Raw genomic sequence first — 27,203 nt, forward strand, 5'->3', positions numbered from 1 at the left:
AAATTGGACCCAAACCAACCTTTTTTTTCCAACTTCCCAGTAAACTGGACTTTCCAGAAAACTATGGCTGGTGGGGAAAGGGGTCAGCAAGGGGGGCTGGAGGCAGATGCTGACTGCCTGCAGCTCTACAATGTCCAGACTCACAGGTGGTGCTGGTGCATGGAGGATTCCCCCATGGGTTTGGGGTCAGGGGGATGAAGGATTTTCATGTGCCCACATCAGCCTGTGCAGGTGGAGGGTGCTAGAACAGGGTGTGAAGTTGTGATTTTTGGAGTGAGGTTTAATAGACAGCAGAGGGTTGCAGTCTTCTAAGTTTTTTTTTTAATGGCTCTGCACACCCTATAGGGTGCCCAGTGCTGACAGGAGGACGTGTCCCTTTTTGAGTGGCCACATTGTCCACATGGAGTCACCCCACTTACTCCTTCAAGGGTCCATGATGGTGTCCAGCTGCTCTGCAGCTCCCATCAGGGATAAAAGGTCAAGGGATTTCCCCTGTTCCCTCCTAAAAAAAGCTCTCTCTTGGCAGGTGTTCACTATTGTGTCTATGGGGTGGTTGCTCCAACAAGGAGTCATGAGGTCAGTCAACCCAGGGCCTAAGTTCAGCCCACGAACCATTCCCAGGGCTGAGGCCAGGCCCTGGGGAAAAGGGATTTAGTTGAGTAAATAGAAAACAAAACAAAACAAAGGAGATATCAAGCCCACCAACACAGGTCTGGTTTTCATTTTGAAGGAACTTTTTGTTACTCGTTTGCCATCAGCCTGATTCCTCCAAGTCCAAAACACTTGGTGTGATGTGATGTTATTTCCTTTACAGCCAGGAGAAATACTCTGTTTTGTTGAAAAATTAGGTTCTGTCGGGAAGGGGGTCCCTTTGGCAGGAAGCAGTGCGAGACAGACCTTGGCTGCGTCCCACAGAACAGTTTCCCTCCTGCGCTTGCCCTTGCAGCCCCCTCAGGTGGTTCGGGGTGTTGCCGAGGGCGTCTGCCATGTGATGTGGGCGAGAGGAGATGTTCTGCTAAGGACCACTTGAGTTCTGCTAAGGACCACTGCCGCAAATCGGGAGGGGACTGGGACCCTGCAGGGATGGAGCTGCATCTCATCCACCCCATCCCCACCCTAGCCTTTCTCCTCTCTCTTTTTTCTGCCTCTCCCTGGATTCCTCTGCATCTCCTTCCCTCCCTCCTATCCCAGCCCCTTCCCCTTCCCTGCCGGCACTGCCAGGAGCCAAAAGGACTTTCGCTCCCCCAAGGCAGCGCTCGCTCGCCGCTCCTTCCCGCAAGCCTCGAAGCCGCCGGAGGGAGAGCGGAATACTCCGCTCTTATCTGCGAGGGGAGGCAGGCTCGGTGGGCAGGGTTTGCGCGAAAGCTGCTGGCTTATAAGCAGCCGGCGGCGGAGGCAAAGCCGTCTCGGAAGGCACCGAGCGGGGCCCCTCGGTGCTGCTCGCCGGCCGCGATGCCCGCGGCGCTGGGGCTGCTGCTCTGGCTGAGCCTCGCAGGTGCCCTTCTCCCCGACCTCGAGCCCCCCCAGCACAACAGCACCGAGGCAGGGGCCGCCCGCTTCGCCTCGGACTACAACAGCACGGCCGAGATCGTCCTCTTCAACAGCGTCTCGGCCAGCTGGAATTACAACACCAACCTGACGGCCGAGAATGCTGCTCTGCAGGTGGGTGGCGGGACGGGGGCGATGCCACCACGGGGGTGTCCCCAGCGCCGGGTTTGGGGGGGCTGGGTCACGGTGGAGGCGCTTGGTGGGGTTCCCTTCCTCCCTGCGGGTTTCTGTCTCAGCACCTCGGGTGGCAAACTGAGGGTGGGAGTTGTAGCCCAGGAGCTGTAGGGTTTACCCCAAATTGGCTTTCAGAGAGACTCTGCCCCAGAATGACAGCTCTGGTCCCAGAGCAGAGTCAAGGTTATTTTTAGAGGTGATTCCCTCCTCCCAGCACCTTCCACTTTCCCCGTTCCCAGAACTGGGCCAGGTGTCTGTTGTCCTTGTCCCTGTCCCTGCCTGGTGTCACCACATCCCAGGGCTGAGGGTTTTAGTTTGGTGCTGACACCAGGAGCCCAAAGTGCGCACAAGCAGCTGGGTGGCATCGGGACTGAGCCTGCCACCTCTTGTCCCTGTGTCCCCAGCCCACGGGGACAAAGACAGAGGTGGGAAAGCACTCCAGGCTGCAGGGAATTAGACATCAGCCCAGATTAGTGCAGGAAGAACCTCTGCAGGCAGCAAGGCTGTGTGCATCCCACAGGCTGGTGTGTGTTCTCCCAGGAGTTTGGATGTGTCTGGGCTGTATTTAGTGGGGCAGGGAGCTGGAGCAGCCCCGGGTCTGCTCTTGGTCGGGTGTGCTGCAGCCCAGCCCAGCCCACCCCGGGCAGTGGCAGTGCCTGGGCAGGCTGCAGTGGTTTCCCCAGTCCCAGCTGTGCTGAGGGAGCTGCCGGTGGCCCCAGCTTGGGGTCATGGACAAGCCACAGCTCAGGGCACATCTGCCAGTGCTGTGGCTACAGAGGCACAAGGGGCAGTGCAGCCCATAGGTGTGTTCAGCCAGCCCAGTGTCGCACAGGGGCTGGCACACAGAGCCCTGAACCCTCCAGATCCCGTGGGGATGGGAGCACAGTGTGTCCTGTGCAGGAAGGAAATGCATCTTCCTGTGCAGGGGAAAGATCACTGCCAGGTCTGGGCACTGCCAATTTGGCAGGACACTCAAGAGGGCCCAGGTGCCCCTTCAGCCTTTTTTTGTCAAGCTGACGTGATGTCTGGGCAGGCATCCAGCTCTAGCTGCAGATGTGGTGGGGCGAGGGACCTTGGGGCAGAGCAGGAACATCCCAGCTACACTGAGCCCATCATTAAGGCCAGGAGAGCACCTTGCATGGACTTTGCTCACAAGGCATTTCCAGAGCAGCTTTTCCCCCTTTTATGTGCTATTATATGTGTGAGGATCATGCCCAGGAGCTCCCTGCAATGTCAAGGCTCCTAAGCCAGCCCAGGTAGAGGAGGGGATCTGAAGCCCTGAGACCAGCCCATGATGGGGCAGCAGGGAGGTGTGCTGGGATGGGGAGTCACTGGTTCCTAAAGGAATAACAGCTGGCCAGCAGGACCCAAAAGGCTGGATTTGGGGGATCTGGGGGAGCATTGGGCCAGGCAAACCCTGCACATCCATAACACCAGAGGGGCTGAGCCAGGCCACCAGGGCATGGGCAGCTCAAAAGGGGACCCTGTGACAAAGGGACAGGAGAGGCAGGAGATCACAGGCAGAGATGGACAGAGGGATGCTGGACAGACAGATAGATGTACCATCTTTCGCAAGCTGAGATTCTGGGCAAGAGGCTGGCAATGGGGCTTGGGGGCTGCTTATGTTTGGGTGCAGAACCACTGCAGATGCCTGGGCCAAGGCAGTCCCAGTGTCCTGAGCTGCATCCTGAGTCTCCACTGTGCTCCCAGCAGGGAGGGACTGGGGCAGAGCTTGTGGTAGGGAGGCTTTGGGGCTGTGGGTGCCAAGGGGCTCCTGAGCCCCCCACAGGGGCATCCGCTCCAGAGAGAGATCCCAGATGCAGGGGGAAGGGCCAGCACTGTTGGGCATGGCTGCAGCAAGGGGCTCTCAGGCAGCACCAGTGGCCTCAGCTCACTCCCCCAGAGCTGTCAGGAGAGTTTAGGGTACAATTTGCCTGACCAAACACAGGTGCCTGTCCAAGGAGAAAACAAAACACAGTTGAACTCTGCTTCCTCCAGCTCCTCCAGCTCTGCACGGGGTCTGGGAAGGGGCAAAGGCACCTCCTGTTTAGAGGTGTGGTGCAAGAGCAGGGTGTCTGTGGGGCTGGCATGTTGGGGGATTGGAGCCAGTTGATGCCAGTGATGCTGTGGGCGCTGGGATGTCCAAGGGAAGCAGTGAGGGGTAGCCAGGGGCACCTGGCACTTTTGGCATTCCCACCCCTGTGTCCCACAGCTGTGTGGGTGTCCGCCCCCAACTCTGCCACACCACAACTCCCTTCCTTCCCTGCTGCCTGCTGAGGGAATGTGAAGATTAAAATAAAACAAACCAGGCGTGTTGGAGCCAGGCTAAAAATGCCACAAGTCACAGCTAATGAGCTCCATAAATCACACCAGAACACTGACCAGGCACTCTGCACCATCTCACTCCACCTGCACCAGGCCAGGACACCCTGAAAAGATTGGAGCTTCCCAAAAATACAGCTGACACTGATCAGGCTGGGATACAAACACCTGCAATGCACCCCATCCCACAGCCCCAGCTGCCTAAATAACACCCCACAGTGCTGGCAGCTTACAGCCAGCCCATGGCCCCAGGAAGGGAGATCAGGGCTGACAGGAGTTGGGTGGTAGAGGGACACCCAAAACTGGGGATTTAGAGCAAGTGGGTGAACACCAGATGTGGCATTTAGGATGCAGACAGCCAGTTGAGGAATGTATAGAAATAGAAGTGTACAGACGTAGTGAGGACATACAGGAAGGAGTAAGGTGAATGTGGCACCTTTATAGTTATCTTTTGGGCTTCTGTGAAAGTGAGAAACAGCAGGAATGGAAATAAAATTAAGACAGACCTCAGAGCTTGTCCCAAAACCAGGGTCCAGCAGATGTCAAAGGCAGCCCAGGAGCACCCAGACATCCTGACTGCATGGCCTGGGCACCCAATCCCAGCTCCCCCATCCCATGTGAGACCCTGGAGCTCCCTCCTAAACACCCTCACAGGCCACCAGTGGGTGCTCATGGAGAGCTCCACGGGGGAGCAGGGGCTGCAGACACTGCAGGGCCAGATGGAAGCTGCTGTTTCTATCCATGAGTGCCATGGGCTGGGGACAGCCCTGCCTGTCACCCCATGTCCTGTCACCTCTGACTCCCACAAAGCCTCATGGCTTTACCCCTGGCCCCCAAACCATCTCCTGGGTGGTGGCACCTCCGGGGGCTGGTCCTGAGCCCCCATGTCCCCTCTCACCATGCAGGTCACGGCATCACTGGAGGAGCAGAACTTCACAGAGCTTTGGGGGAAGAAAGCCAAGGAACTCTATGGCGACAAGTGGAATAACTTCAGTGACCCCCAGCTGAGGAAAATCATTGGATCAATCCAGACCTTGGGACCCTCCAACCTGCCCCTGGAGATGAGAGAGCAGGTAGGCAAGGTGGTGCAGGAGCCCTGGGCAAGGCTGGGGTGCTGTGAAATGCCTTGGGGGGATTTCTCACAAGCATCCAGACTCCACTGCTGGCCTGTTGCATTTTGGAGAGTGTCACTGGCCTCTACACAGTGACTGAGGAGGAGATGGGGTGCTATCTCCAGGGGATGCAGGGTGCCTTCTGGCCCTATGAACCAGCCCTAACCTTATCTGGAGCTGTCCCAGCAGGAAATGGAGATCTCCTGCTTACACACAGCAGTCTTGGGCATCACCTGGAGACCAGCCAGGCTGTGCCCATGGCTGGAGCCAGCTGTCCCAACCCCTCTGGGCTCCTCAGGTTTGCAGCCCACTGAAAAGAAGGGCTAATGCAGCCACCCAGCTCCTGAGCTCCCATAAGACAAGGACTGCTGTGCCTTGGTGACACAGTTCCATGCCAGGGACATCAGGACATCCTGAGCCTTCCCCATCACAGTCCTGAGCTTTCAGGGCAGTTTATCTGAATTTTGATTTCCGTGCTTGAAAATATTGCCCAGGCTGCAGCTGGCAGCCACTCTGCTTTACATGAGCACAGGACAGGCCCTTCCACCCTGACCCACAGCTCCCTGAGAGCCATTCCCAGCCAAGCCCTGGCAAAGCCTCGTGTTGCAATCCCTTCCGGAGAGCTGTCGGCCCCGGTTCCTTCCAGGAAACCCATCCCTGCCCTCCTCCAGACAACAGACAGCATCATGTCTCCTCCCTGCACATCAGTCATGTCTCTCCCATCCCTGGGCAGCTCCATCCCACAGCCACCATTGTCCCCATCTCCATCCCCTCTGCACAGATGGAGCAGAGGAATGGGAGTGGAGAGAGGGACAGAGCAGAGGAATTTCCTTCCCTGGGAATGGGCTTCCCAGGCATGTTCCAGGAAACCTCCTGTTGCTATTGTTTGCTGTTGTTGCAGTTCACAGAAATAAACCCCCCTCGTCCTCTGGCTTTTCTTCTCCTGTTTTTTTTAACCCATTTAGATAAACAGCTTGTGCCGTGGCCCCGCTGACAAAGAGCTTTATAAACAGCCCCTCTCTGGAGCATGGATTGTCTGTCCCAAAGAGCCTCCCTGCTCCCAGCACACCAAAACCCTGAGTGATAACACACTTATCTCACCAAAAATGTGCTGTATAAACAAACCAATCCTTCCCCACATCCATCTGGACACACACACTCCAGAGCTGGGAGATCCTGAAGGGCTGTTCCTGTCCCCTGGCAGCCCCTTTCCTCTCAGCAGTCTTTTCCTTTCCTACAGTACAACACCATCCTCAGTGACATGGACAAAATCTACTCCACGGCCAAGGTGTGCCTGCCCAATGGCACCTGCTGGGATCTGGAGCCAGGTATGGTCCCTGTCCCCTTGATCCTGCCAGCTCCTGGGCACCCCGTGGCCAGGACTTTGTCCTGGTCCCCACATCCTTAGCGGGTTGGGGTTGGCACGTGCCACTCATGTTAATCAGGATTCTCCCAGTGTGAGGATGGGCACTTGTCGCCCTGTTTTCTTAAGTTTTTCTAAGCCTTCTGATGTTTACATTCTTGTAATGAACTTTCTCACACATTTTATGTAAATAACTTATTGTTTTGCATTCTTTTATAAAAGAAGAGAAATTTAAGAAACTCTCAGTTTGCCCAGTGTCATTGGAGAGGTGGCACTTTCACCCTCCAATGCACTGTCGCTTTTGGAAATCTATAAATGTTGAAGTCAGAATTAAACTACCCTCTTTTTTTCCTTAGAAAATCCAGTGTCCACATTTTTCTGTCTCGTGTCCTACAGTGACAGGCTCTTGGGTCTGGCGTGGTGGTGGTGGTGGCACCTCTGCAGAGCTGTGGCAAATGCCTTTCTCTCCAGCAGTCTGAAAAATATCAAAAAAAATAGGAGGACTCCCCTTTCTTATGTTCTCCTTGTCCCCTCTGTCCCAGACCTGTCGGACATCATGGCCACGTCCCGCAGCTACAAGAAGCTGCTGTTTGCCTGGGAGGGCTGGCACAACGCCGCGGGGAACCCGCTGCGCCCCAAGTACCAGGAGTTCGTGCAGCTCAGCAACGCCGCCTACGCCAAGGATGGTACAAACCAAGGGGGCCCCCAAAAAGGGCACGGTCAGGGAGCAGGGGTGGAAAATGGAACTGGGATATTGGAATGCCCTACTGCTCTTTAGGGAAAGGGGAAAATCCTGCTGCTCGTCCCCGGTCCCACCTTTTGGGGGGTGGGTAGTGGGGGCAGCCTTTGGGGTCTGGAGACAAGAGGTTTTCCCTGTGTCCCTGGTAGGATTCAATGACACAGGCAGCTACTGGCGCTCCTGGTACGACTCAGACTCCTTTGAGAAGGACCTGGAGCACATCTACAACCAGCTGGAGCCACTCTACCTCAACCTGCACGCCTTCGTCCGGAGGAAGCTGTACGACCGCTATGGGCCCAAATACATCAACCTGAAGGGTCCCATCCCCGCTCACCTCCTGGGTAAGAGATGAGCCTTCCCCAGCCTGGGCTCAGAGGGGCACACACAAGGCCAGAGAGGTCTCAGTTATCACTGTGTTTCTCTTCTGACCTGCCACCAGCTCTGCTCCAGCTATTTTCTCTTTTCAGGGAACATGTGGGCTCAGCAGTGGAACAACATCTATGACCTGATGATCCCCTACCCTGAGAAACCCAACCTTGATGTCACGAGCACCATGGTGCAGCAGGTGATGGGCTGAGGGACTCATTGGAGGGACCAGGGAGAAAAAGAAGGAGTTGTTTCCGAGGCTGGCCCCTGACATTGACCCCATGGGAGTAATTTCTCATACTTGTATAAGGGACAGCAGAAAATCCATATCTGGGAGGGAAAGGGACAAAGAAATGGTCTTACTCCATATCTGGCAATGACCAAAGAGGCAGAAAGTGGACAGAAGTGGGCAGTGCACGGGGACTGCTGCCAGTCCCCAGGCTGGGGGCTGCATTGCTGCATTCACAGCATCACACAGCTCCAAGCTCTTCTTGGGTATAAGTCCTGCTCCCTTCTCCTGCCCCTGCTGAGCTCCAACACCATTGCTTGGTGCTTTTTAGCAATGTTCACACCAGTTCTGGGGCTGGGCCTCTCCATCACAGAGAGAGGGGCAGGACCTCAGTCCCTGGGAGCAACTCACCCCCTTCTCACAGTCCTGGAGCATTGGAGGCAATGTCCAGGGCACAGGCAGACCTTCCTCAGCCATAACCCATTGCTTGCTTCCCACCAGGGCTGGAATGCCACTCACATGTTCCGGGTCTCAGAGGAGTTCTTCACCTCCCTGGGGCTTCTGGAGATGCCCCCTGAATTCTGGAAGGAGTCCATGCTGGAAAAGCCGACAGATGGGCGGGAGGTGGTGTGTCATGCCTCAGCCTGGGACTTCTACAACCGCAAGGACTTCAGGTCTGTGGGGACATGCAGGGACCCAGGGCTACAGGGCAAAACCCTCCTATACCCATTGCTGGTCATCCTTTTGGGTACCCCCAGCCTGGCCATGCACCCCAGTATGGCACTTTCTGAGTCAAGGTCTGGGGTGGCAATGCTGCCCTGCCTTCCCCTCCACTTTCTCTTACCCTATGGGGTGCTGCCACCCTCTCTGAGACTCTGGGGAGTCCTTCCCATCAAGGGGGTGCACAGGCAGCCGGGGTCCCTCACTGGGCTCAGGCAATGCTGTTTTCACAGGATCAAGCAGTGCACATCGGTGACCATGGAGCAGCTGTTCACAGTGCACCACGAGATGGGCCACATCCAGTACTACCTGCAATACAAGGACCAGCCCGTGTCCTTCCGCAGCGGGGCCAACCCTGGCTTCCACGAGGCCATCGGGGATGTCCTGTCCCTCTCTGTCTCCACCCCCAGCCACCTCAAGAAAATCGGTCTCCTCAGCAACGCTACTGAGGATGAAGGTATGGCAGCCATGCTGGGGAGCGGGGTGACCTGGAGGGCTCTGGCACTGCCTGCGGCACTGGGAAGGGTTTGAGACATGCCAGGGTGGGTTGCAGTCTGACAATGCAGCCCAGAGCTGCCAAAACCCCTTCTCATCTCCATGGGTCCATGCACAACCCCCTCTTGTCTCCATGGGTCCATGTAGAGCCCTTCTTGGCTCCATCCTCTTCACTCCTGAGGCAGGAGTGATGCTCTCCGGAGCTCGCCTGTGCCTTTCCCTTCACCAACAGAGCCCAAACTGGAAAACAACATTTTTGTGCTTGATTGGCTTTGACCTTTCTAGCATTCCTCCGTCCCTCCCTCCCCAAGAAGCATCCACCAGTGGAGCTGCTGGTGTGGCTCTGAGGAGGTGGCACCAAGCACGCACGTGCACAGTCACGAGGGCAGGCAGAGGGTGACGTGTCCAGCTGCCAGCCAGCACAGCAGGGCAGGACTTGTCGCTGCAGGCACTGCCCAGCTCATCAAGAGCCTCATCCTCCCACTGACATCCCTCAGCCAACACATCAAAGCAGATGGTGGCAGAAGAAATTGAGCACTCCCAGACCTGCCCCGGCGCTGCTTGGCGGAGGAGGGACAGTCATGGGAACCTCCTGCCGTGTCATTAAATACGTTTTATGACAAGAAAGACATCACAGCAGCCAAGAGCATCGGGCCAGTGCTGCATAAACACAACGAGGCAGATGGTCTCTGCCTCAAGCCACTGCTACCCGGCTTGCCAGCCTTTGGCAGCCAGGCTGCCATAGTCATGGCAGCCAATAGCCCCTCAGGGCAGTGCTGCCAACCCTTCTCTGACCCCACAGCTTCAGCTGGGTCTCCAGCAGGTCTTTCTCCAAATCTCCTTCCCTGGGTTTCCTTGAGGGGGAAAACAGGTGTCACCATCCCCTGTGCTCCTCATGGTATGGTGGTGGTTGTCCTACAGATGACTCTGGTTCTGGGTCTAAACCATCAGAGCCTTTGCAGTGGTGTGACTGCAGAACAAACTCCCCCCAAGCCCCTCACCCTGAGGCCCCAGGGTGGAAGTATGAAGAGCTATACTCACCAAAGACCTTTTAACTCTGAGAGCTGGGCTAAGGGCAGGGGACACCACACTTGTCACTCTCATTGTCCCCAGTCAGTAAAAGGCACATGTAACTGTATTTATAGACACCTCCTGTGTCCTACACAACTTTCTCTGGGCACAAGGTTGGGTGTTGAGATGCTTTCCCCATTTCTCATCCATATCTGCCAGCCCTCTTGCCCACTAAAATTGTGGTGCCTGTAGTGCTGTCTATGCAGACCCCTTTCCAGCCTGGTTCAGGCTCTGTTTCATGCAGAGAGCAATATCAACTACCTGCTGAAGATGGCCCTGGAGAAGATTGCCTTCCTGCCCTTTGGCTACCTCATCGACCAGTGGCGCTGGAATGTGTTCAGTGGCCGCACGCCACCGAGCCGCTACAACTACGACTGGTGGTACCTGAGGTGGGGGAGTCACCAAGGGGGATGGGGCTGTGGGAGCTGGGCATGTGCAAGGAAGGGAGGCAGGAAAGAGGAAAGAAAAAGCATAAAAGTAGCCACGGAAATGGTGGGAGAGCAATGGATTGATGGGTGGGTGTGTAGGATGGGGATGGAGGGATGGAGGGATGGATATGATGATGGATGGATGGATGGATGGATGGATGGATGGATGGATGGATGGATGGATGGATGGATATACACGGAATCATGCTCTAACTGTGCAGATTTCTTCAGCACTCTGCCAAGCCTGCCCATTCTTTGATTAGGTTCTTCTGACCCTTTATTATTCCCATGCTCATGTTGTCCACAGAACCAAATACCAGGGCATCTGCGCCCCGATTTCAAGGAATGAGAGCAACTTTGACCCTGGAGCAAAGTACCACATCCCGGGGAACACTCCTTACATCAGGTAGAGGAAGTGTTGGCAAGGGGACCAAGGTTTGGGGTGCAGTGGGTGGGGGACCACATCTGTGAGCAGAGACTGTCCTGAGCTGCTCCTGCTGAAGACATAGAGATCTCCCACCACTTGGACCACAAATGGTGGGGTTGAGCTCTTGGACTTGTCTGTTTCCCCTTGTCCCCAGTTCTGACCTTCATGGGCTTCCTTGGCAGGTACTTTGTGAGCTTCGTCCTCCAGTTCCAGTTTCACAAGGCACTGTGCCAGGCAGCCAACCACACCGGTTCCCTGCACACCTGTGACATCTACAAGTCCAAAGAGGCTGGAGACAAACTCAGGTGGGGACAGAGGAGGGTCAGGAAAATCGCCATGGGCAGATGTGTGCATGGAAGCTGATGGTGTGCAAAGGAAGGAAAGAAGAAAGGAAGGAAGGAAGGAAAAGTGAACTGGAGAAATAGCTTTGCAGATGGATGGATGGATGGATGGAAATACGTGGAAGCACAGGGGTGGGGTGAGTGGTCCTCACCAGAGTATTGCTATTGCCCCAGCTGAGCTCCCACCCAGACAAGAGGTCACTAAAGCACAGTTGGCTCCTGTTGATTCCCTGGTGTTAAATGCATGAGTGTGTGACAGGGAATCCTCAGTTCCCACATGCAGGACAGGTGGTGGCTTCCAGGGCAGTTCCCAGGTTCATGTCCCACCTTGGAACAGCATTTCCAACCCTTAAGATGCTGAGATACTATCACTGCTTCTCTCCCATCCATCCTCTGGCCTCATGCTGGCTCTTGCTGTTCTGCTCCTCTGCAGAGAAGTGTTGAAAGCTGGGTCCTCGAAGTCTTGGCAGGAAATCCTCTTGAATCTCACTGGCACGGGTCAGATGGATGCTGAACCCCTTCTGGAGTACTTCAGCCCTGTCACCAAGTGGCTTCAGGAGCAGAACAACAAGACCAATGAGGTGCTGGGCTGGCCTGAGTTTGACTGGCGTCCCCCTGTCCCTGAAGGCTACCCTGAAGGCATTGGTAAGGCTGCAGCTCCATCCTGGTGTTTGGGGAGGGTCAGGAAGAGGTCCCCCAAGGGACATCATTAATCCACAGGCAGAAGCAGAGGAAGGTCTCTGCTGTGGGTGGGGTGGTCCCCATACCAGGAAAGAGGAATAGCCAGCTCCAGTGAAGTCCCACAGGGTGTTGCTTCCCAGGATGCAGGTGCCATTGTCTGAGGCTGCATAGTGGTGTCATGGTGTCTGTCATGGTGTGAAGAGTTTCTCTTCTTAATTGTATTCTTTGTGCTCATGTGGGAGAGTCTAGGGCATGCAACTTGTCCTGTCATCCCATCCTCTGTCCAATGGGACACCCCAGCTGGGAACCTCTTCCCCCAGTTCTTAACTCAGCCTGCTCCCAAGTTGTGGCATCCTTCAGTGGACCTGCAGTTCTGGGAAAAGCTTAATTATGGCTTCTCCATAGTGCTCTTGCAACTCTCCTGACCTTTCTCGCCTCTTCCCCCATTTATTTCCTCCTCCAGACAAAATAGCAGATGAGGCACAAGCTAAAGAGTTCTTGTCCGAGTACAACAGCACAGCTGAGGAAGTGTGGAATGCCTACACCGAGGCCTCCTGGGCCTACAACACCAACATCACTGACCACAACAAGGAGATCATGGTATGGGAACGACCCTGGTGCTGTGCAAGGAGAGCCAACAGCCAGGCAGGGCAGGTGGTACCCAGGGCATGTTTCACAGAAGCTCTGAAAACCAGGGCAGCCTCTGCCCCTTGTAAAGGGAAAACGTTCTCACCCTTTTCCTTGAAAACCCTCATTATCCCATGAGGTACCCACAAGGGCAGCTGTGGGGAGGGTGTAATGGGATGACAGGTGGTGTTTCTAGCAGTGGCCTGTGTCTTCTCCCTGAAGTAACTCTTCATCTCCTATTGTAGCTGGAGAAGAACTTGGCCATGTCCAAGCACACCCTGGAGTACGGCATGAGGGCCAGGCAGTTCGACACCTCCGATTTCCAGGACCAAAGTGTCACCCGCATCCTCAAGAAGCTGAGCGTCATTGAGAGGGCAGCCTTACCTGAGAATGAGCTGAAGGAGGTGAGTGGCAAGGGGACAGAGCAAGAGAGGGTGTCCCTTGCCGTCACCTTGTGTGAAGACAAATGTTTCTCTCAAAATTTAAGAAATGCCACTGGGCAGCCAGCATCTGCCTTGAAGAAGGTGATGGCTTGGTACCTTCTACACAAAGCCAAAATCCTTGTCTTCAGGGTTTCCCATCCAAACATTGTCTAATCCAGGCTGCAGTGGGGCCTGGATGTTTGGGTGACAATAGCACACTGCTTGTTGGCCCCAGGCCCTCTTGTATTGATTCTGTGTTGCCTCCGTTGGGGTCACACTTGATCTTGGAAGGGACCAGAGTAAAACACCCAAAAACCTCGATGGTCTGGGACATCCTTCAACATCCTCCGATATCAGGAGCGAGGCTAACCAGTTTATATACTCTGATTTCCTTTGCAGTATAACACCCTCCTCTCAGACATGGAGACCACCTACAGTGTGGCCAAGGTCTGCAGAGAGAACAAAACCTGTCACCCACTGGATCCTGGTAAGATCTAGCAGGGTGTCCTGTGGGGCATCAGCACCTGGCCCAGAAGGGAGAGAATTTTTTTAATGGGGGCATGAAGGAAGGCCATGAAGGGTTCTTTCACTTTCTCTGTGATGGCCCCTGAGCAACATGGTATAGAACCATTGCACCTGCTCAGCCCATCCAACAGCATCTCAGTGGCTTCGTTGCTCTCTCTCAGATCTCACAGCCATCATGGCCACCTCTCAGGACTATGACGAGCTCCTCTTTGCCTGGAAGGGCTGGCGGGATGCTTCTGGGAAGAAAATGAGGAACAACTACAAGAGATATGTGGAGCTGAGCAACAAGGCAGCCATGCTCAATGGTCAGTGCCCTGCTCCCCTAGAGCCCACCATGGCCCCAACCCCTGTGAGCAAGGGATTGGGCTCTTCATCCAGCTGGGGGTCAAAATTCCAAGAGTGTGGAGGTCTCACTAACTCCCAGGAGATTTACTCTCACTCTCTCTTGGAGTGTCTGAACAGCAAGACAGAGTCTTGCCCAAGAAGGACAGAGTCTGACAGCTTCTGCTCTTGCCCTACCACAGGCTACACGGACAATGGGGCCTACTGGAGATCCCTGTATGAGACACCCACCTTCGAGGAAGATCTGGAGAGGCTGTATCAGCAGCTGCAGCCCCTGTACCTCAACCTGCATGCTTATGTACGCCGAGCCCTCTACAAAAAGTATGGTGCAGAGTACATAAACCTGAAGGGTCCCATCCCTGCCCATCTGCTAGGTAAGGGCTCTGCTTGAGCAATGCTGCATCTCCCACCAGGTGTGGCTGTCTCTGTGCCATGCCAAGAGTTAACACTGGTCTCTGTTCAGCTCTGGCTGAAGGGAAAATGTCCCCTGGGATGGGTCTGTAGAGGCCAATCTGCCCCAGGGAAAGGCAGCACGCTCAGCGTGATTTGACTTCTCTTGCATGGCGGGGCTCCTGCCTACATTGCCCTTATGCAGACAGGGCAGGGACCAGGCAGGGTGATCCTGTGCAGGAGGAAGGAGTAACTGGTTGCTCTCCTTTCCCTGTCTCCCTCCTAACATGTGTCATCCTTCTGTGCTTCCCAGGCAACATGTGGGCTCAGTCATGGTCCAACATTTTCGACCTGGTGGTACCTTTCCCAGATGCCACCAAGGTGGATGCCACCCCGGCCATGAAAAACCAGGTCAGTGCTTTTCTAGGCTGCTCCAGGGAAGTCCCTTGGGACCCAGCAACCTTTGGCTGTTGCCACCACCCAGGCTGCCAAATGCTCTAATGCTGCCAAAAAAATCCATGCCTCGTCTGTATTCTCCCTACCTCTATATGCCAAGACCTGATCCAGGTCTAGGTGACTCCTGGAGATTCCCCTGCCCAGAACAAGGTTAGCCCTGTCCTCCCATCCTTCCTCAGCCCACATTGCCCCTCACCAGGTCTCTGTTCTTTCCCCAGGGCTGGACACCCAAGAGAATGTTTGAAGAGTCAGACCATTTCTTCACCTCTCTGGGCCTCATCCCAATGCCACAGGAGTTCTGGGACAAGTCCATGATCGAGAAGCCATCGGACGGGCGGGAGGTGGTGTGCCACGCCTCAGCCTGGGATTTCTACAACCGCAAGGACTTCAGGTGCCCCTGGGGTGCAGGGGGTGGCCACTGCTGCTGTGGTGCTGGGGCAGAAAGAGTCTTTGTAGAATAAGGGCACATGGGCTGATGCCACCACAGTGTGGCTGTGGCACCCCAACTGTGGCACTTCTCTTGGTACCCAAGCTGCTGGTAGGAGTCCCCATGGTGGATGGAGGGCAATCCATGCCTGCCCTGCCCTCTCCTGGAGAATGGAAAAGCTGATGAACCGGGACAGGGAATGGGCAGGGTCAGCAGGAGATGCAGGAGGAGGAAGAGACCAACCCAGTGGAGTAGGACCACCCTGGCGTGGCATCAGATGCGGGGAGGGGGCACATAGAAAGGAAAAATAGCTCAAGGGGGTCTGATGGTTCCTGGAGGTTTTCATGCCACCACTGCTCTCCCTTCTCCCCCAACCCCTGTGTCCTGGTCCAGGATCAAGCAGTGCACCGTGGTGAACATGGACGACCTCATCACAGTGCACCACGAGATGGGCCACGTCCAGTACTTCCTGCAGTACAAGGACCAGCCTGTCTCCTTCCGTGACGGGGCCAACCCTGGCTTCCACGAGGCCATTGGGGATGTCATGGCCTTGTCTGTCTCCACCCCCAAACACCTCCATAGCATCAATCTGCTGGACCAAGTCATGGAAAACGAAGGTGAGCTGGAGAGCCAAACAGCAAATGTGGGGATGCTGATGGGAACAGGTGGAAATGCAGATGGTCAGGAGGGGCTGGGCAAGGTTGAAGTGCTCAGGAACACACATGGTGGCTTTGCATGCATTGGGGGACAGGACGTGTTGGGGACACCCAGTTCTGGGGCATAATGACCCACAGAGCGAGGGGAGGTGGATACAGCACTGTCTTGCTCACATCTTCATGCCCCTGGGCAGAAAGTGATATTAACTACCTGATGAGCATCGCCCTGGACAAAATTGCCTTCCTGCCCTTCGGGTACCTCATGGACCAGTGGCGCTGGAAGGTGTTTGATGGGCGGATCAAGGAGGACGAGTACAACAAGGAGTGGTGGAACCTCAGGTAGGATTGAATTCAGACCCTGTCTGGGATAAGGGCCTTGGTTGTCATCCCACTGGGTGCTGTCTCCTTGTGGTCCAGCTGACTGCAATGGGAATTATGAGATACATAGCCTCTCCCTCTGTCCTCGCACCCCACTGTGTTCCTTCCCACTTTGCCCCATCTCCTCCTCCCCATCTGGCCTGACTCTCCCTCTCTCACACAGGATGAAGTACCAGGGCTTGTGCCCACCAGCACTGAGGTCTGAAGATGACTTTGACCCCGGGGCAAAGTTTCACATTCCTGCCAACGTCCCTTACATTAGGTGAGCCAGCAGGGCTGGGGCATGAGGGACACCACTTGGACATAGAAGCAGGATTCCCAGGTCAGATGCCAGCAATGACACCTTTTCCATGGCTGGTGGTACCATCCTGCGTGGGCTGGGCAGCTCCAGAGACCCTGACAGAGCTTCAGACAAGAAGTCTGAATTTAGGGGGATGTCTTGCTATCCAAGGAAGATGAGCTCATCCACTCCAACAAACATAAAACACATTATGGGAGAAATGGCCTCAGCAGGTTGAGCTGAGCTGGAGAAGGTATAGCTCCAAAGCCGCTGATGCTCCTCCAGACTGGGAGGGTGCAACCAGAGAATGAGGGGAGCCATATCCTCTGTTGCACAGGCACAAGCAGGGTCCATTCCCATCTCTTCACCCCTCTCCACCAGGTACTTCGTCAGCTTTGTGATCCAGTTCCAGTTCCACCAGGCACTCTGTGATGCAGCCAGCCACAAGGGTCCCCTGCACACCTGTGACATCTACCAGTCCAAGGAGGCTGGGAAGATCTTGGGGTAGGTGTGTGGGCAGGGTAAAGCCAAGGCATCAATATCCCCAAATACCTTAAAGCCAGCCCAGCAACACAGGAGGCAACACAGCCCCTGCTCATCCCTCCCATCCCATACCTGGGGGGATACCCTGGGCTGGGCGCGGGGCTGTGATTGCAAAGGCAGCCACTAGATGGTAGCTAGGCCCCTGCCAGGGGGAAGGCTTCCTCCTCCTCCTCCTCCTCCCAGCCCCCAGTTCCTTAGGGAAAACACCCCCCCTTGCTTCAAGAAAAGCACCTGCAAAATTAACTCTTTCACCCAGGGACTGCTCCGCATCAGGCTGGATTCACTGGAGATTTTTAATCCATGCAAACCCCTCTTCCCCCTGCCAGCTAAATGTCCTTCCCTGTGCTCCAGGCTGGCAGCCCTGTGGTTCTGGGGGTTCAGACTGTACCCAGGGATGCTGACACCAAGAACTCCAAGGGAAAGGGAGGGACTGGCAGCCAAGATGGTGATGGGGAGCATACTGGAGCTGATTTCTCCTGCCACAGGGATGCCCTGAAGCTGGGTTTCAGCAAGCCATGGCCCGAAGCCATGCAGCTCATCACAGGACAGCCCAACATGTCAGCAGAGGCCCTGATGAGCTACTTTGAGCCACTCATGACGTGGCTGGAGAAAGAGAACCAGAAGAACGGGGAGGTCCTGGGCTGGCCCGAATACAGCTGGACTCCTTACACAGGTATGCAGGGCTCAGCCAAGCACAGCAGGTCCACGACTGGCCAGGCCTCAGCCCTCACCAGGGTCAGAATGAAATGGAGCTCTCTTGGTGCCACTTGGCCGTCCCAAAAACCACAGGGTGTTTGAATACTTCTCCTTGATTCCTCGTGGAGCTGAGGCCAAAGGGCATCCAAGAGACCAGCAAAGGTGGCCCAACCACAGATCAGAGCCTCCAGCAACAACCATGTCTCTTTTTTCTCTCTTTTCCAGCCCAGCAAGATGACTCCAGCACAACTGATTTCCTGGGAATGTCCCTGACCAAAAGTCAAGCCACGGCTGGGGGCTGGGTCCTGCTCGCCCTGGCACTTATCTTCCTGATCACCACCATCTTCTTCAGTGTCAAGTTCTTCTTAGTCAGGAGAAAGACCTTCACATCCATCTCAGAAATGGAGCTGAAATAAGGCAGAGCCACCAGCAGGGCAACACAGACAGGGTGCAAGCATGGGCACTTGGCCAGGCTGGCAGCCATGCCGTGGGCACACTTGCCAAGGAAGCCATGGGTTTCCACAACCCAGGATTACTCTCTCCTATCAGGTCAGACATTCCTTTCCACTATGCAAGAGCCAGAGCAGAGAAGAGCTATTTATTTGTCAATGTCTGAATCAGGGGAAAGAGAAGTTGAGGCTCCGGCAGGCACGGAGCCGTCACAAGCTGCCCCTGTGCCCAGGGCTGGAGCTGGTCCAGCCTGGTCACCCACCAGCCAATTCTGATCTGTGGGCAAAGCCACAGAGACTTGAGTGACAGAGGGCAGTTTGGGGAGGGATGGAGCACATCCTGGTTTGCCTGCTACCAGGCTGTTCGCTTGCATGGATGAAAAATAAACCTATGTCTTGTCCCCCTTGGAGCAGCAGCTCAGCTTCTTCTTGCATGCGGGCTGGGGGCTCAGTGGAACAAGGCTCTCAAGCAGGAGAGCTGCCACCCCAACCCACTGCAGACACAAATCCCTGGGGACCAGTCTGGCTCTGAGGCAACACAACTGCAGCACCCAGCTTCTCCCCTCCCCATCTGAAAGATCAGCATCCCTTTGCAGCATCTCCATCCTCCCCTGAACCGCGGCTCCCGTCAGAGCTGACAGCTCGTGGGTTCCCAGTGCAGCACGTGCCTCAAGGAGGGGCTGAATCAGGGCCAGGAATCCCCAAAGTCCAGACGTGAGCTGTTTAAAGGGCTGGGGGGTCAGCAGGCTGGAGCTCACCACTGCTGTGACTCCAGCACCAGTGCCACGCTTACGTAAGAGCCGGGCAGGGGGTTCCAAGGTCAGCGATCGCCTCCTGCCCTCCAGCTCCTGATTATCTTGGGATCAGCCGTGCTTTGAGGCCCACCCGTCCCCCCCACGTCCTCCCCATCCCCAGCCTCGTCTTTCTTCTGCTTCTGTAAATAAAACTTCCTATTTGTTCTGCAGTGATTAGGTGCAAAACTAATCCCAGGCTGGGGATTATTGCAGCCTTAAAGAGCTGTGATCTGCTGCAGCCCGAAGCAGCAGGGGAAATGAGGGGATCCGGATGATCCACCCTTGCCTATCCCATCCCATGGCCTCTGCCCTCGGTCATGGGAAGCTGAGGCTTGGGAGCGGCTCCGTGCACCTGGCAGAGGAGCACAAGGCAGGTGTCTGCCCGCCCACGCTCGGCTGTTTGTTTGCTTTCCATCTCCTCGAGCGCAGGACGCCCACGGGGAGGTGGCACCCCAACCTTCCGTGGTTCTGCCACAGCCCCAGACCCCGAGCAGCAGCCCCAGCAGCTCTCACGCCGTGTCCTTCCCTCCCCACATCCCGGGGCATCTGCTTTCCATCCCGGCACACCAGGCTCCCTCCTCTCCCCCCTTCCCGGCAGTGCATTGCTCACGGAGCTCAGACCTGGCACGGTGAGAGCTGAGCTGGAAGCCAAGTGTGTTTTCAGCCTGGGAAAGCAGGCTGGTGCAGGTGTGCTCCATCCAGCTCGGTTCCTCGCTGGTAATTTTGAGCTCCTTGGCTCCTTTCTGGCCCATTAGTGGAGGAAAAGAGGTCTCCAAGATCATCAAGATCCTGCAAGTTTCATGAAAATTGCTTTCTGGAGAAGAGGATTAAAAAGAAAAAAAAAAGAAAAAGGAAAAAAAAAGAGCCACACTGAACACTGTCACTCAGGGAGTGCAACAAACACTCAGCCCTAGCTAGACATCAGAGAATCCACACAGGAGCTGAGTTTGTCCTGCCAGGGACACGAGCGTGGATGATGGGTGCCCTGAGCTGTGTCCAGAGGCACACACACAGCCCAGGCCCACCAGCCATGCAGAGGACAAGGCAGACACCAGGCTCCTTCAGCACAGGTCCAAGCTCTGTGCAGCAGGTGGGATTGGACACCAGCCAACCTTCCACATGGGGCCAAGGTCCACGCAGCAGATGGGATGGGGTTGGACACCAGGCTGCCTTCAACACAGGTGCAAAGTCCACCCAGGAGATGGGGCTGGACACAAGGTTATGCCCAGTCCAGCCCAGGGGGAGGCTGAAGGTCCCACCTTGAGCTCCACTGGAGCTTCTTGGCTGAGATGGGGGGCATGGGTGAGACTTTTGAGGGCAGTGAGGGCCAGCTCTTGCCCCAAGGGCTCTGCCAAGCTGGCAGCAGTGCTTTACAAGATAGCTTTAAACCAAGGATGATTTCCCTTCCCCGTTGTGATAACATCTGGAGAGATTTTGCTGCCTTCTGCCTTCTGCATCATGCTTGCAGCTGAAATTAGGAGGCTCAGCAAAATCACTCCCTAAGGAGAAAAAAGAAACGTAAAAGCAGAAAAAAGGAGGAGATTCCCCCTTAATTCACAGAGCTCCTGGAGGGGAGCTCAGGAGGCAGCAGGTACTGAGGCTTGGGGGGCTGCTTTGCACTCCCCTGCTTGCACACGGATCTTCCAGAGGAGATTTGCTTTAAAATCACATGAATTCAAAGCAAGAAACACTCTGGGTTCCCTTCACCAGCACAAGGACCCTTTGGGAATCAGAGGAACCCATTTTTCATTTTTTTTAGGTCCATTTTTCCCCTCAGGAAGGTGGCTGGGGTTCCCACACCCCACGGCCCCGTGGTGCTGGTGGGGCCTGGCCAGGGCAGGTCTATTCTTAGCCGGAGGGTGGCCAGGCAGGAGCAGACAGGGTGCACGGGCTGCGTTCCTCACATTCCCCTCCCCGGGGACAGGGAGCGCCTGGAAATGCACAGCCACAGCTTGGCAGCAGCTGGGGCCATCCCAAGGGGCCACCGTGGGCAGGGGAGAGGGGCCAGGTGGCCTTGGGGGGGTCTCAGGGGACAGGAATTGTGGAAGGGAGGCAGTGAGCCGCAGGAGGGACTGGGAGAGCTCCATCCCTGCAGGCCCTGAGAGCTCTGGTCAGCACCATCCTTCCCTCCCACTGCCCAAGCAGGGCTGAGGGGAGTAAAGGTGAATTTGGGGGTGAGGGGCAAGACCCCATATTCCCCCCCTAAGCAAGTTCAGACTCTTCCCCGCCCCATGGCTCAGCTGGAATTCTCTACCAAGGGGGACAGGGCCAGATCCAAGGCAAACGACAGCTCTACCCTCCCGATGTCCATCCTTGATGGAGGGGTGCCATCCCTGCCTGTGGCTGGATGCACTGGGCACCAGGGGGGTGCCATCCTCCCCAGGGGATGCATGCAGGGGTGTCAGCTGTGCTGATCCCCTCCCTAGCCCCACAGAGTCCCTGCCCTGCACAGGCAACATCGCCCTGTCCCAGGGTGCCCCAGCAGCAGGACCCCAAACAGGCTCTGCCCATGTCCCACTGCTGGTGGGGACCTGTCCCCACCCTTTGGGGCTCCCCCCTGAGCTGACACTGTCCCACTGAGGCATCCCAGGTGGCAGGGAGAGAATTCTCCCCACCAAAAGTGCTGGGAATTTGGCACAGGCTCCTCTTTCCCGCTTGCCCAGGGGAGTTTCCAGTCAGACAGACCCGCTGCACGCTGCCTTTCCCTGCTCCTCCCTGCAGCATCACGAGTTATTGCAGCCTGCAGGCCCCATCCATCCTCCTGGCAGGTGAGTCACGAGCCTGTCCCGTGCCTCAGTTTCCCCTGCTGTGCAGTGGGGACTGGCAGGGTGCCAGGGGGATGCCATGACCTGAGTGGCCACGGCCCAGAGCAGAGTCGCCGTGGCGTTTCCTGCCACTCACAAGTGGGAAGTGGCTTTGTCAGGAAACAACGTCCGTGACTTGGTTTAATGTCACCGAGTCCTTTCCAGATTTACAGTCTTCCAGGGCTGGGAAGGCCCAGGCTGATGAGAGTTCAATTTGGCTGCACATTTTTACCTCTGTTTTGGGTTTTTGTTTCATACTTAACAAACAAACAGTGTGGAGGTGAGAGCCTGAAAAAATACATCAAGATTTGGAGTGGCGAGGCAGAGAAAGGAGCCAAAACAAGGAGCATCCTTCCACCTGCAAAATAAATTTACAGCCCAAATTCCTCCATCCCGTGTCAAGTCCGTGGAGCATCCTCCAAAGGTGAAGGGCAAGGCAGGGGCATGAGCCATGCCAGGCAGAAGGACACCTGAGAGTGCCTGGGGACAGTCCTGGTGGCTGGAAGCAGCTTTGGGGACCACGAGAGCCCTGTCTCTCCCTTCCCAGCTGTGTTTGCAGTGTGGCTCTAATTACAGAAAGAGGCAGAAATGTCGTGTCTCGGTTGGCAAACATTTCTCCTGGCAAGTGCCAGCCGGCAGCTGCCACGCTGGCATCCAAGTGGGCTCCCAGCCCCTCCATCCCACACCTCCCACCACAAATCCATACCCCAGTAAGGCTGCACTCCTTTCCCAACGTGCCTGTGTCTGCCCAGGGCAGCCCCTCGCTGAGTAGGTGATAATTTCCTGCACAGATCAGAAATCCCAGGAGCAGGGAGGGGGAGGACGCCCTCGGGAAGCACCCAGGTCTCCTCTGCCCTTGGAAACCAGGTAATTTCCCACTGATTCCCCAGGGTGTGGGAAGGAAGGGAAAAAAAAAGGGGGAAAGGAGTAAAACCTCAAAAACGTTCCGTGAGGAGAAAAAGGAGGAGGAGGAGGAGGGGGGAGAAGTAGAACTGAGTGAGGGAGGAGGAGGAGGAGAGCAGGGCAGGGAGAGAGGATTACTGTTCAGTTAAATTAGAGGGAGCCCTTCAGCTGACTTGAACAGCAGGAGAATTTGCTCAAAGACCCCAATTTTTCCAATTTGGGATAAAATGTAAGCGCAGGATTAACTACAAGCATATGCTTAAAACCCAGGGAATTGAAAGAAGTCTGGGCATAAAGTGCTCCAAAGAGGGCAGGGCATGGACTGGCAGCTGCATGGATGAGCTGCCCCTACAGGGATGCACTGAGGGGCCTGGGGAGCTCTGAGGGGACTGCAAGAACCATGGGAGGCTCCTGGAGCTTAGTCAATAATAACCTGAAAGAGAATGACATGACTCAGCTCCAAATGCAAGGGCTGTGTGGGGAAGAGGGCTGGTAGGAGAGGCTCTTCCACGTGCTGGGACAAACGCCCTGCTTGGAGAAAAGGGGATGAAAGGGGCCCCACAGCTATGGCTGGAGCAGGACAAGCCTTGCTGGGGTCACTGCAGCCCTGGCAGAGGGGCTGGAGGGACCAGGGGTGTTCCCTGCCCCAGAGCTGTGCTGGTGCCCCCACCCTCCACTCTGGGGACCCCCCCAGAAGGGCTCTGGGCTGGCACGTGCCCTTTGTGTCAGACACATCCTCCTCCACGTGACGTGTCCATGAACATCCCGGGCTGATTTATGGGATGAGAGGAGGGCAGGAGGCCAACCTTAAATCCTGACTGCCTGGTGATTAATAATCATAATTACTATCATATTAGCTGTAGTAGTAATGGTTTGCTTTCCCCTGCAGAACTGGTCATCCAGGAATCTCAAAGAGGTTTTACCAGGCCAAGTGACCAATGTCCCTATTTTCTAAAGGAAATTGCGGCACAGAGCTGTCTCCCTTGAGTCACACAGTATATCAACAAGAAAACAGAGAAGGCAGGAGTCTGGACTCTGTGTCCCTCTCCCTCCCCCATGCTATTAAGCTGCATCTGTGTAATATAGAGCAAAACATCCTCCACGAGTCGCAGTAAATCACGGCAGAGGCAGTGTGCAGAGTGGATGGGGGGAGATAATGGGTTTTTCACCCTCTTCAACAATAGAACAAGTTTTTCTGCGTTAGGGAAGGCTGACTTCTCTGAGAGATGGAGATAAAAACAGCACTGAGCCTCCGAAATGGGCTGAAAGGGCACTTGCCTCACCCACTTGCAGTGCTGGCCAAGGGACAGGAGGCAAACCAGGCAAACCATGCTGTGGGTCGAGTGCCCCACTGGCATGGCCTGGTCCACATGGACATCACTGAGGTGCACTGGAATATTAATTGAAAATCCCAGCAAAACACTTCTGTTGATGATAATGGACCATAATCCTCTTAGAGCAATTTCATGCCTGAAAAATCATGCATAACAAAATAATAATAGAAAGCCCCTCAGTGGACACTGTCCTTAGCAGTGGACACAGGAGAAGAGGGTCAGCCAGAGTGGATTTCTCAGGAAGGAAAAGGAGCTGGTCCCCTTGGCCTCCACCCATGAGGTGGGCAGGGGAAGAATTGAATTGGGCTAGGTCTGAACATCTGCTCTAGCAGTGCAGCATCACCATGGGACCCCGATGTCCCACAAAGACCTGGGGACCCACCAGGGCCCCATGCTCTACAGGGCCCATGGGGGCTTTCTGTGACCCCTGGAACCTCCTGTTTTCTCCATGCCCACCAGAGCTCCCAGAACACTCCGGACTCTCCACGTCCTTCAGAGTTCTCAGGACTCTCAGAACGCTCCGTGTTCCTCAAGGATTTTCCGTGCCCGCAGAGCCCTGTGCCAGGCAGGGCCGTCCCATGCCAAGCCCCCCGCCCCCAAAAGAAGCAGCCGGTCCCCCCTCCCGCCCGCCCCTTCAGCACCACCTCGGTTGGACAGCGCCAGGTGCGGGGCCAGCACCCCCGGCACCCCAGGAACACCCTGACCTCCTCCTCGGAACCTCGGGGACCTCTGGGAGCACCCTGACCTCCCCCCGGCATCCCCAACATCCCGACAAAGCCCCCCCGCTCCCCTTCCCTTGCACCCCATTCTCACCCTCCGACACTCCCTACTGGGGCTGCGCCCCTTCCTCAGCACCCCGTCCTCTGCTCCTGCCCCCCTGCACCAGCAGACAGTGCCCCCTCCAACCCCTGCACCCAGCAGCCCCCCCTCCGCTGCCTCTGCAGCTCCGCATCTCCTCCTCCCCCGCGCCACCCCTGCACCTCGGCACCGCCTGCACCACCCCCTGCACCCCGGCACCCCCTCCTCTGCCACCCCCCGCACCCCAGCGCTCTTCATCACTCCCTCCTCCACCATCCTCCTTCACCGTCCCCACCCGCCAGCTCCCGGTGCCTCCTCCTCCTCCAGCACCCCTCTCCAGCACCCCTTTTTTCACCACCCCTTCCTCCAGCGCCCCCAGCACCCTGCAGCTGCACTCCCACCAAATCCCCACATCCCCAGCACAACCTCCAGCTCCAACACCCCGCTCCCTCCAGGACATCCTCTGCCAGCACCCCGAGGACCCCATCCCCACCCCTCCAAGCCCCACAGGGATTCTCCCTCCACCCCCAAACCATTCCCCAAAGCTTCTTTCACCCCTCAGCACGCTCTGCCCCAGCCCCTCAAGGCTCCCACCCCCGCACCCCCAGCACCCACCTGCGCCCCCGGCCCGCCCCGGAGCCCCCCCGCCCTGGGGGCCGCTGCCAGCCGGGGCCGTGCGGGTGCGGGATGCCGGGGGGTTCGGGGGAGCCCCGGGGGCCGCCGGGGGGTGCGCGCTGCCCGGCCGGCAGCTGTTGCTGCTGACGGCTCCCCCGGAGCCTCCGGCCGGCCGGGGCAGCGGTGACTAAGCACTTTGGGGATTTCTACTCTTTATTATTTTATTCTATTATTTTCTCCCGCTTTCAAGCGGGTCCTCCCCTCCTCTCCCCCCGCTTCCCCCTCCCATCCTCATCTTCCCCGGCCGCCCCCGCCCCGGGCCGGGCGCGGCAGGGCGGGCGGAGGGGTTCCCCCTTCCGGCCACCGGGAGCATGGGAGCCCCGGGCCGGCTGGGCTCCAGAGCTCGGTCAGCCCTGGGGTGAGGCGGAGCGGGGCCGCGCCGTGCCGTGCCGCGCCGCTCCGGGGCCGGGCCGCGCTCCGCGCCGCGCCCGCGGCAAGTTCCGCCGCTCCCGGGGCGCGCAGAGCGCAGCGGAGCGATGCCGGTGCGCCGGGGCCATGTGGCCCCCAAAACACCTACCTGGACACCATCATTCGCAAATTTGAAGGACAAAGTGAGTACCGCACCCTCCGGTCCCGCTCCGCTCCCCCGCGGCCGGGGCGGCCCCCCAACTTCGGAGCGCAGCGGGGAGAGGAGGGGGGAAGGCGGGAGGGTGTCCCCGGGGGCACGGAGGCGCCCCTGTGACCTCCCGAGGGGGGAGAGGGTGGGCGACAGCCAGGCAGTGTCCCCGCGGGTATTTATAGACAGGCGACACCGGGGGACGAGCCATCCCGGCCTCGGTGTTTCCCCGGGGGCCGGGGACACCGCGAACCCCCGGTCCCCGGGCTGGGACGGGGTGCCGGGGCTGGCGGGGAGGGGGTCCCGGCCGGCTGGATGAGGGGACAGGGTGTACCCCAGCGCAGTCGGGCTCGCCGCCTGTTTGCCTTCAACTCTGCGCTCCCGGCGGCCGCCGTCCCTGGTGAAACGTTGCCATTTGCTGTTGCTCCGAGTAATCCCTTTATATGAATTTTGGGGCTGGTTTCGTATCAAATACAGGGAAAAGTCCGTGCACATAGGGGAGCGCTGGGGTTTGCGTGTGGCTGGGTGGGGGCGCAGGGGTTTCGCTCCCACTCTCTGGGCACCCCAACGGGGCTGGGTCCCCCCTACAATGCTGGGGATGACGGGAGGGGACCAGGGTACCGGGGTCCCCCAAAAACTGAGCTCGGGGGGCTGCTGTGGGGTGCCGGGGCCGTGCACACCCCCCCTCCCCGCACTGCCCCGGCTCACTGTGGGTTTTTTGGGTTTTTTTTTGTGGGTGTCCAAGTTTCCCGAGTGGGCAAATTCCCTGGCGCTGCCATCCCTGCAGGCTCTGCGCTGCCTGGCCTGGCAGTGACTGACGTGACCCTGGGGATGGAAAGTGAGAAAAACTGTCGCTGGTTCCTATCAGTTCCCCCTGGGAAGCGGCGGCTGGGGAGCAGCGGGGCCAGGCGGTGAGGCGTGACAGGAGAACGGAGCCAGACCCCGTTCCCTGCCCGCTCCCTGCCCGTTCCCTGCCAGCCATGTCGGGCACCAGCTGGGTTCTGCCCAAACGTCGCCCCACGCTCCCCCGCGGCAGTTTCGTGCTGTGGCAGGTGTTGGGAGACAGCAAACCAGCACACCTAATACATCTTTGCTACAGGCAACGAGTTCTCCCGTGCCTGTGGGTGCTGCC

General features: G+C 57.0%; 2 protein-coding genes across 2 annotated transcripts in view; both read left to right on the forward strand.

The window, feature by feature from the left end:
- The first annotated feature begins 1,400 nt into the window (after nucleotides 1-1,400).
- On the forward strand, nucleotides 1,401-18,591 carry ACE (angiotensin I converting enzyme). Its single transcript, XM_030966328.1, has 25 exons — nucleotides 1,401-1,662; nucleotides 4,950-5,117; nucleotides 6,397-6,484; nucleotides 7,062-7,205; nucleotides 7,408-7,599; nucleotides 7,726-7,823; nucleotides 8,355-8,527; nucleotides 8,807-9,030; nucleotides 10,384-10,528; nucleotides 10,875-10,973; nucleotides 11,177-11,299; nucleotides 11,769-11,980; nucleotides 12,480-12,616; nucleotides 12,889-13,047; nucleotides 13,465-13,552; nucleotides 13,752-13,895; nucleotides 14,115-14,306; nucleotides 14,636-14,733; nucleotides 14,997-15,169; nucleotides 15,599-15,822; nucleotides 16,056-16,200; nucleotides 16,403-16,501; nucleotides 16,901-17,023; nucleotides 17,548-17,735; nucleotides 17,984-18,591. Exons 1-25 carry the CDS (start codon nucleotides 1,453-1,455, stop codon nucleotides 18,172-18,174), a joined length of 3,837 nt encoding a protein of 1,278 aa, XP_030822188.1. The 5' UTR covers nucleotides 1,401-1,452; the 3' UTR covers nucleotides 18,175-18,591.
- A 7,400-nt stretch (nucleotides 18,592-25,991) lies between these two features.
- Nucleotides 25,992-27,203, forward strand: part of KCNH6 (potassium voltage-gated channel subfamily H member 6) — a 31,069-nt gene continuing 29,857 nt past the window's right edge. Inside the window, 2 exon segments of the mRNA XM_030966098.1 lie at nucleotides 25,992-26,013; nucleotides 26,016-26,066. Coding sequence (XP_030821958.1) covers nucleotides 25,992-26,013; nucleotides 26,016-26,066 — 73 coding nt within the window.

This window comes from Camarhynchus parvulus, chromosome 27 (assembly GCF_901933205.1).
Source record: "Camarhynchus parvulus chromosome 27, STF_HiC, whole genome shotgun sequence".
Lineage (NCBI taxonomy): Eukaryota > Metazoa > Chordata > Aves > Passeriformes > Thraupidae > Camarhynchus > Camarhynchus parvulus.

Excerpts from the sequence above, each read along its gene's own strand:
- ACE (XM_030966328.1), top strand. The coding sequence starts at position 1,453 with ATGCCCGCGGCGCTGGGGCTGCTGCTCTGGCTGAGCCTCGCAGGTGCC. Across the intron at positions 7,206-7,407 it reads CGCCGCCTACGCCAAGGATG|GATTCAATGACACAGGCAGC; the intron begins GTACAAACCAAG and ends TGTCCCTGGTAG. Across the intron at positions 13,553-13,751 it reads CTGTCACCCACTGGATCCTG|ATCTCACAGCCATCATGGCC; the intron begins GTAAGATCTAGC and ends GCTCTCTCTCAG.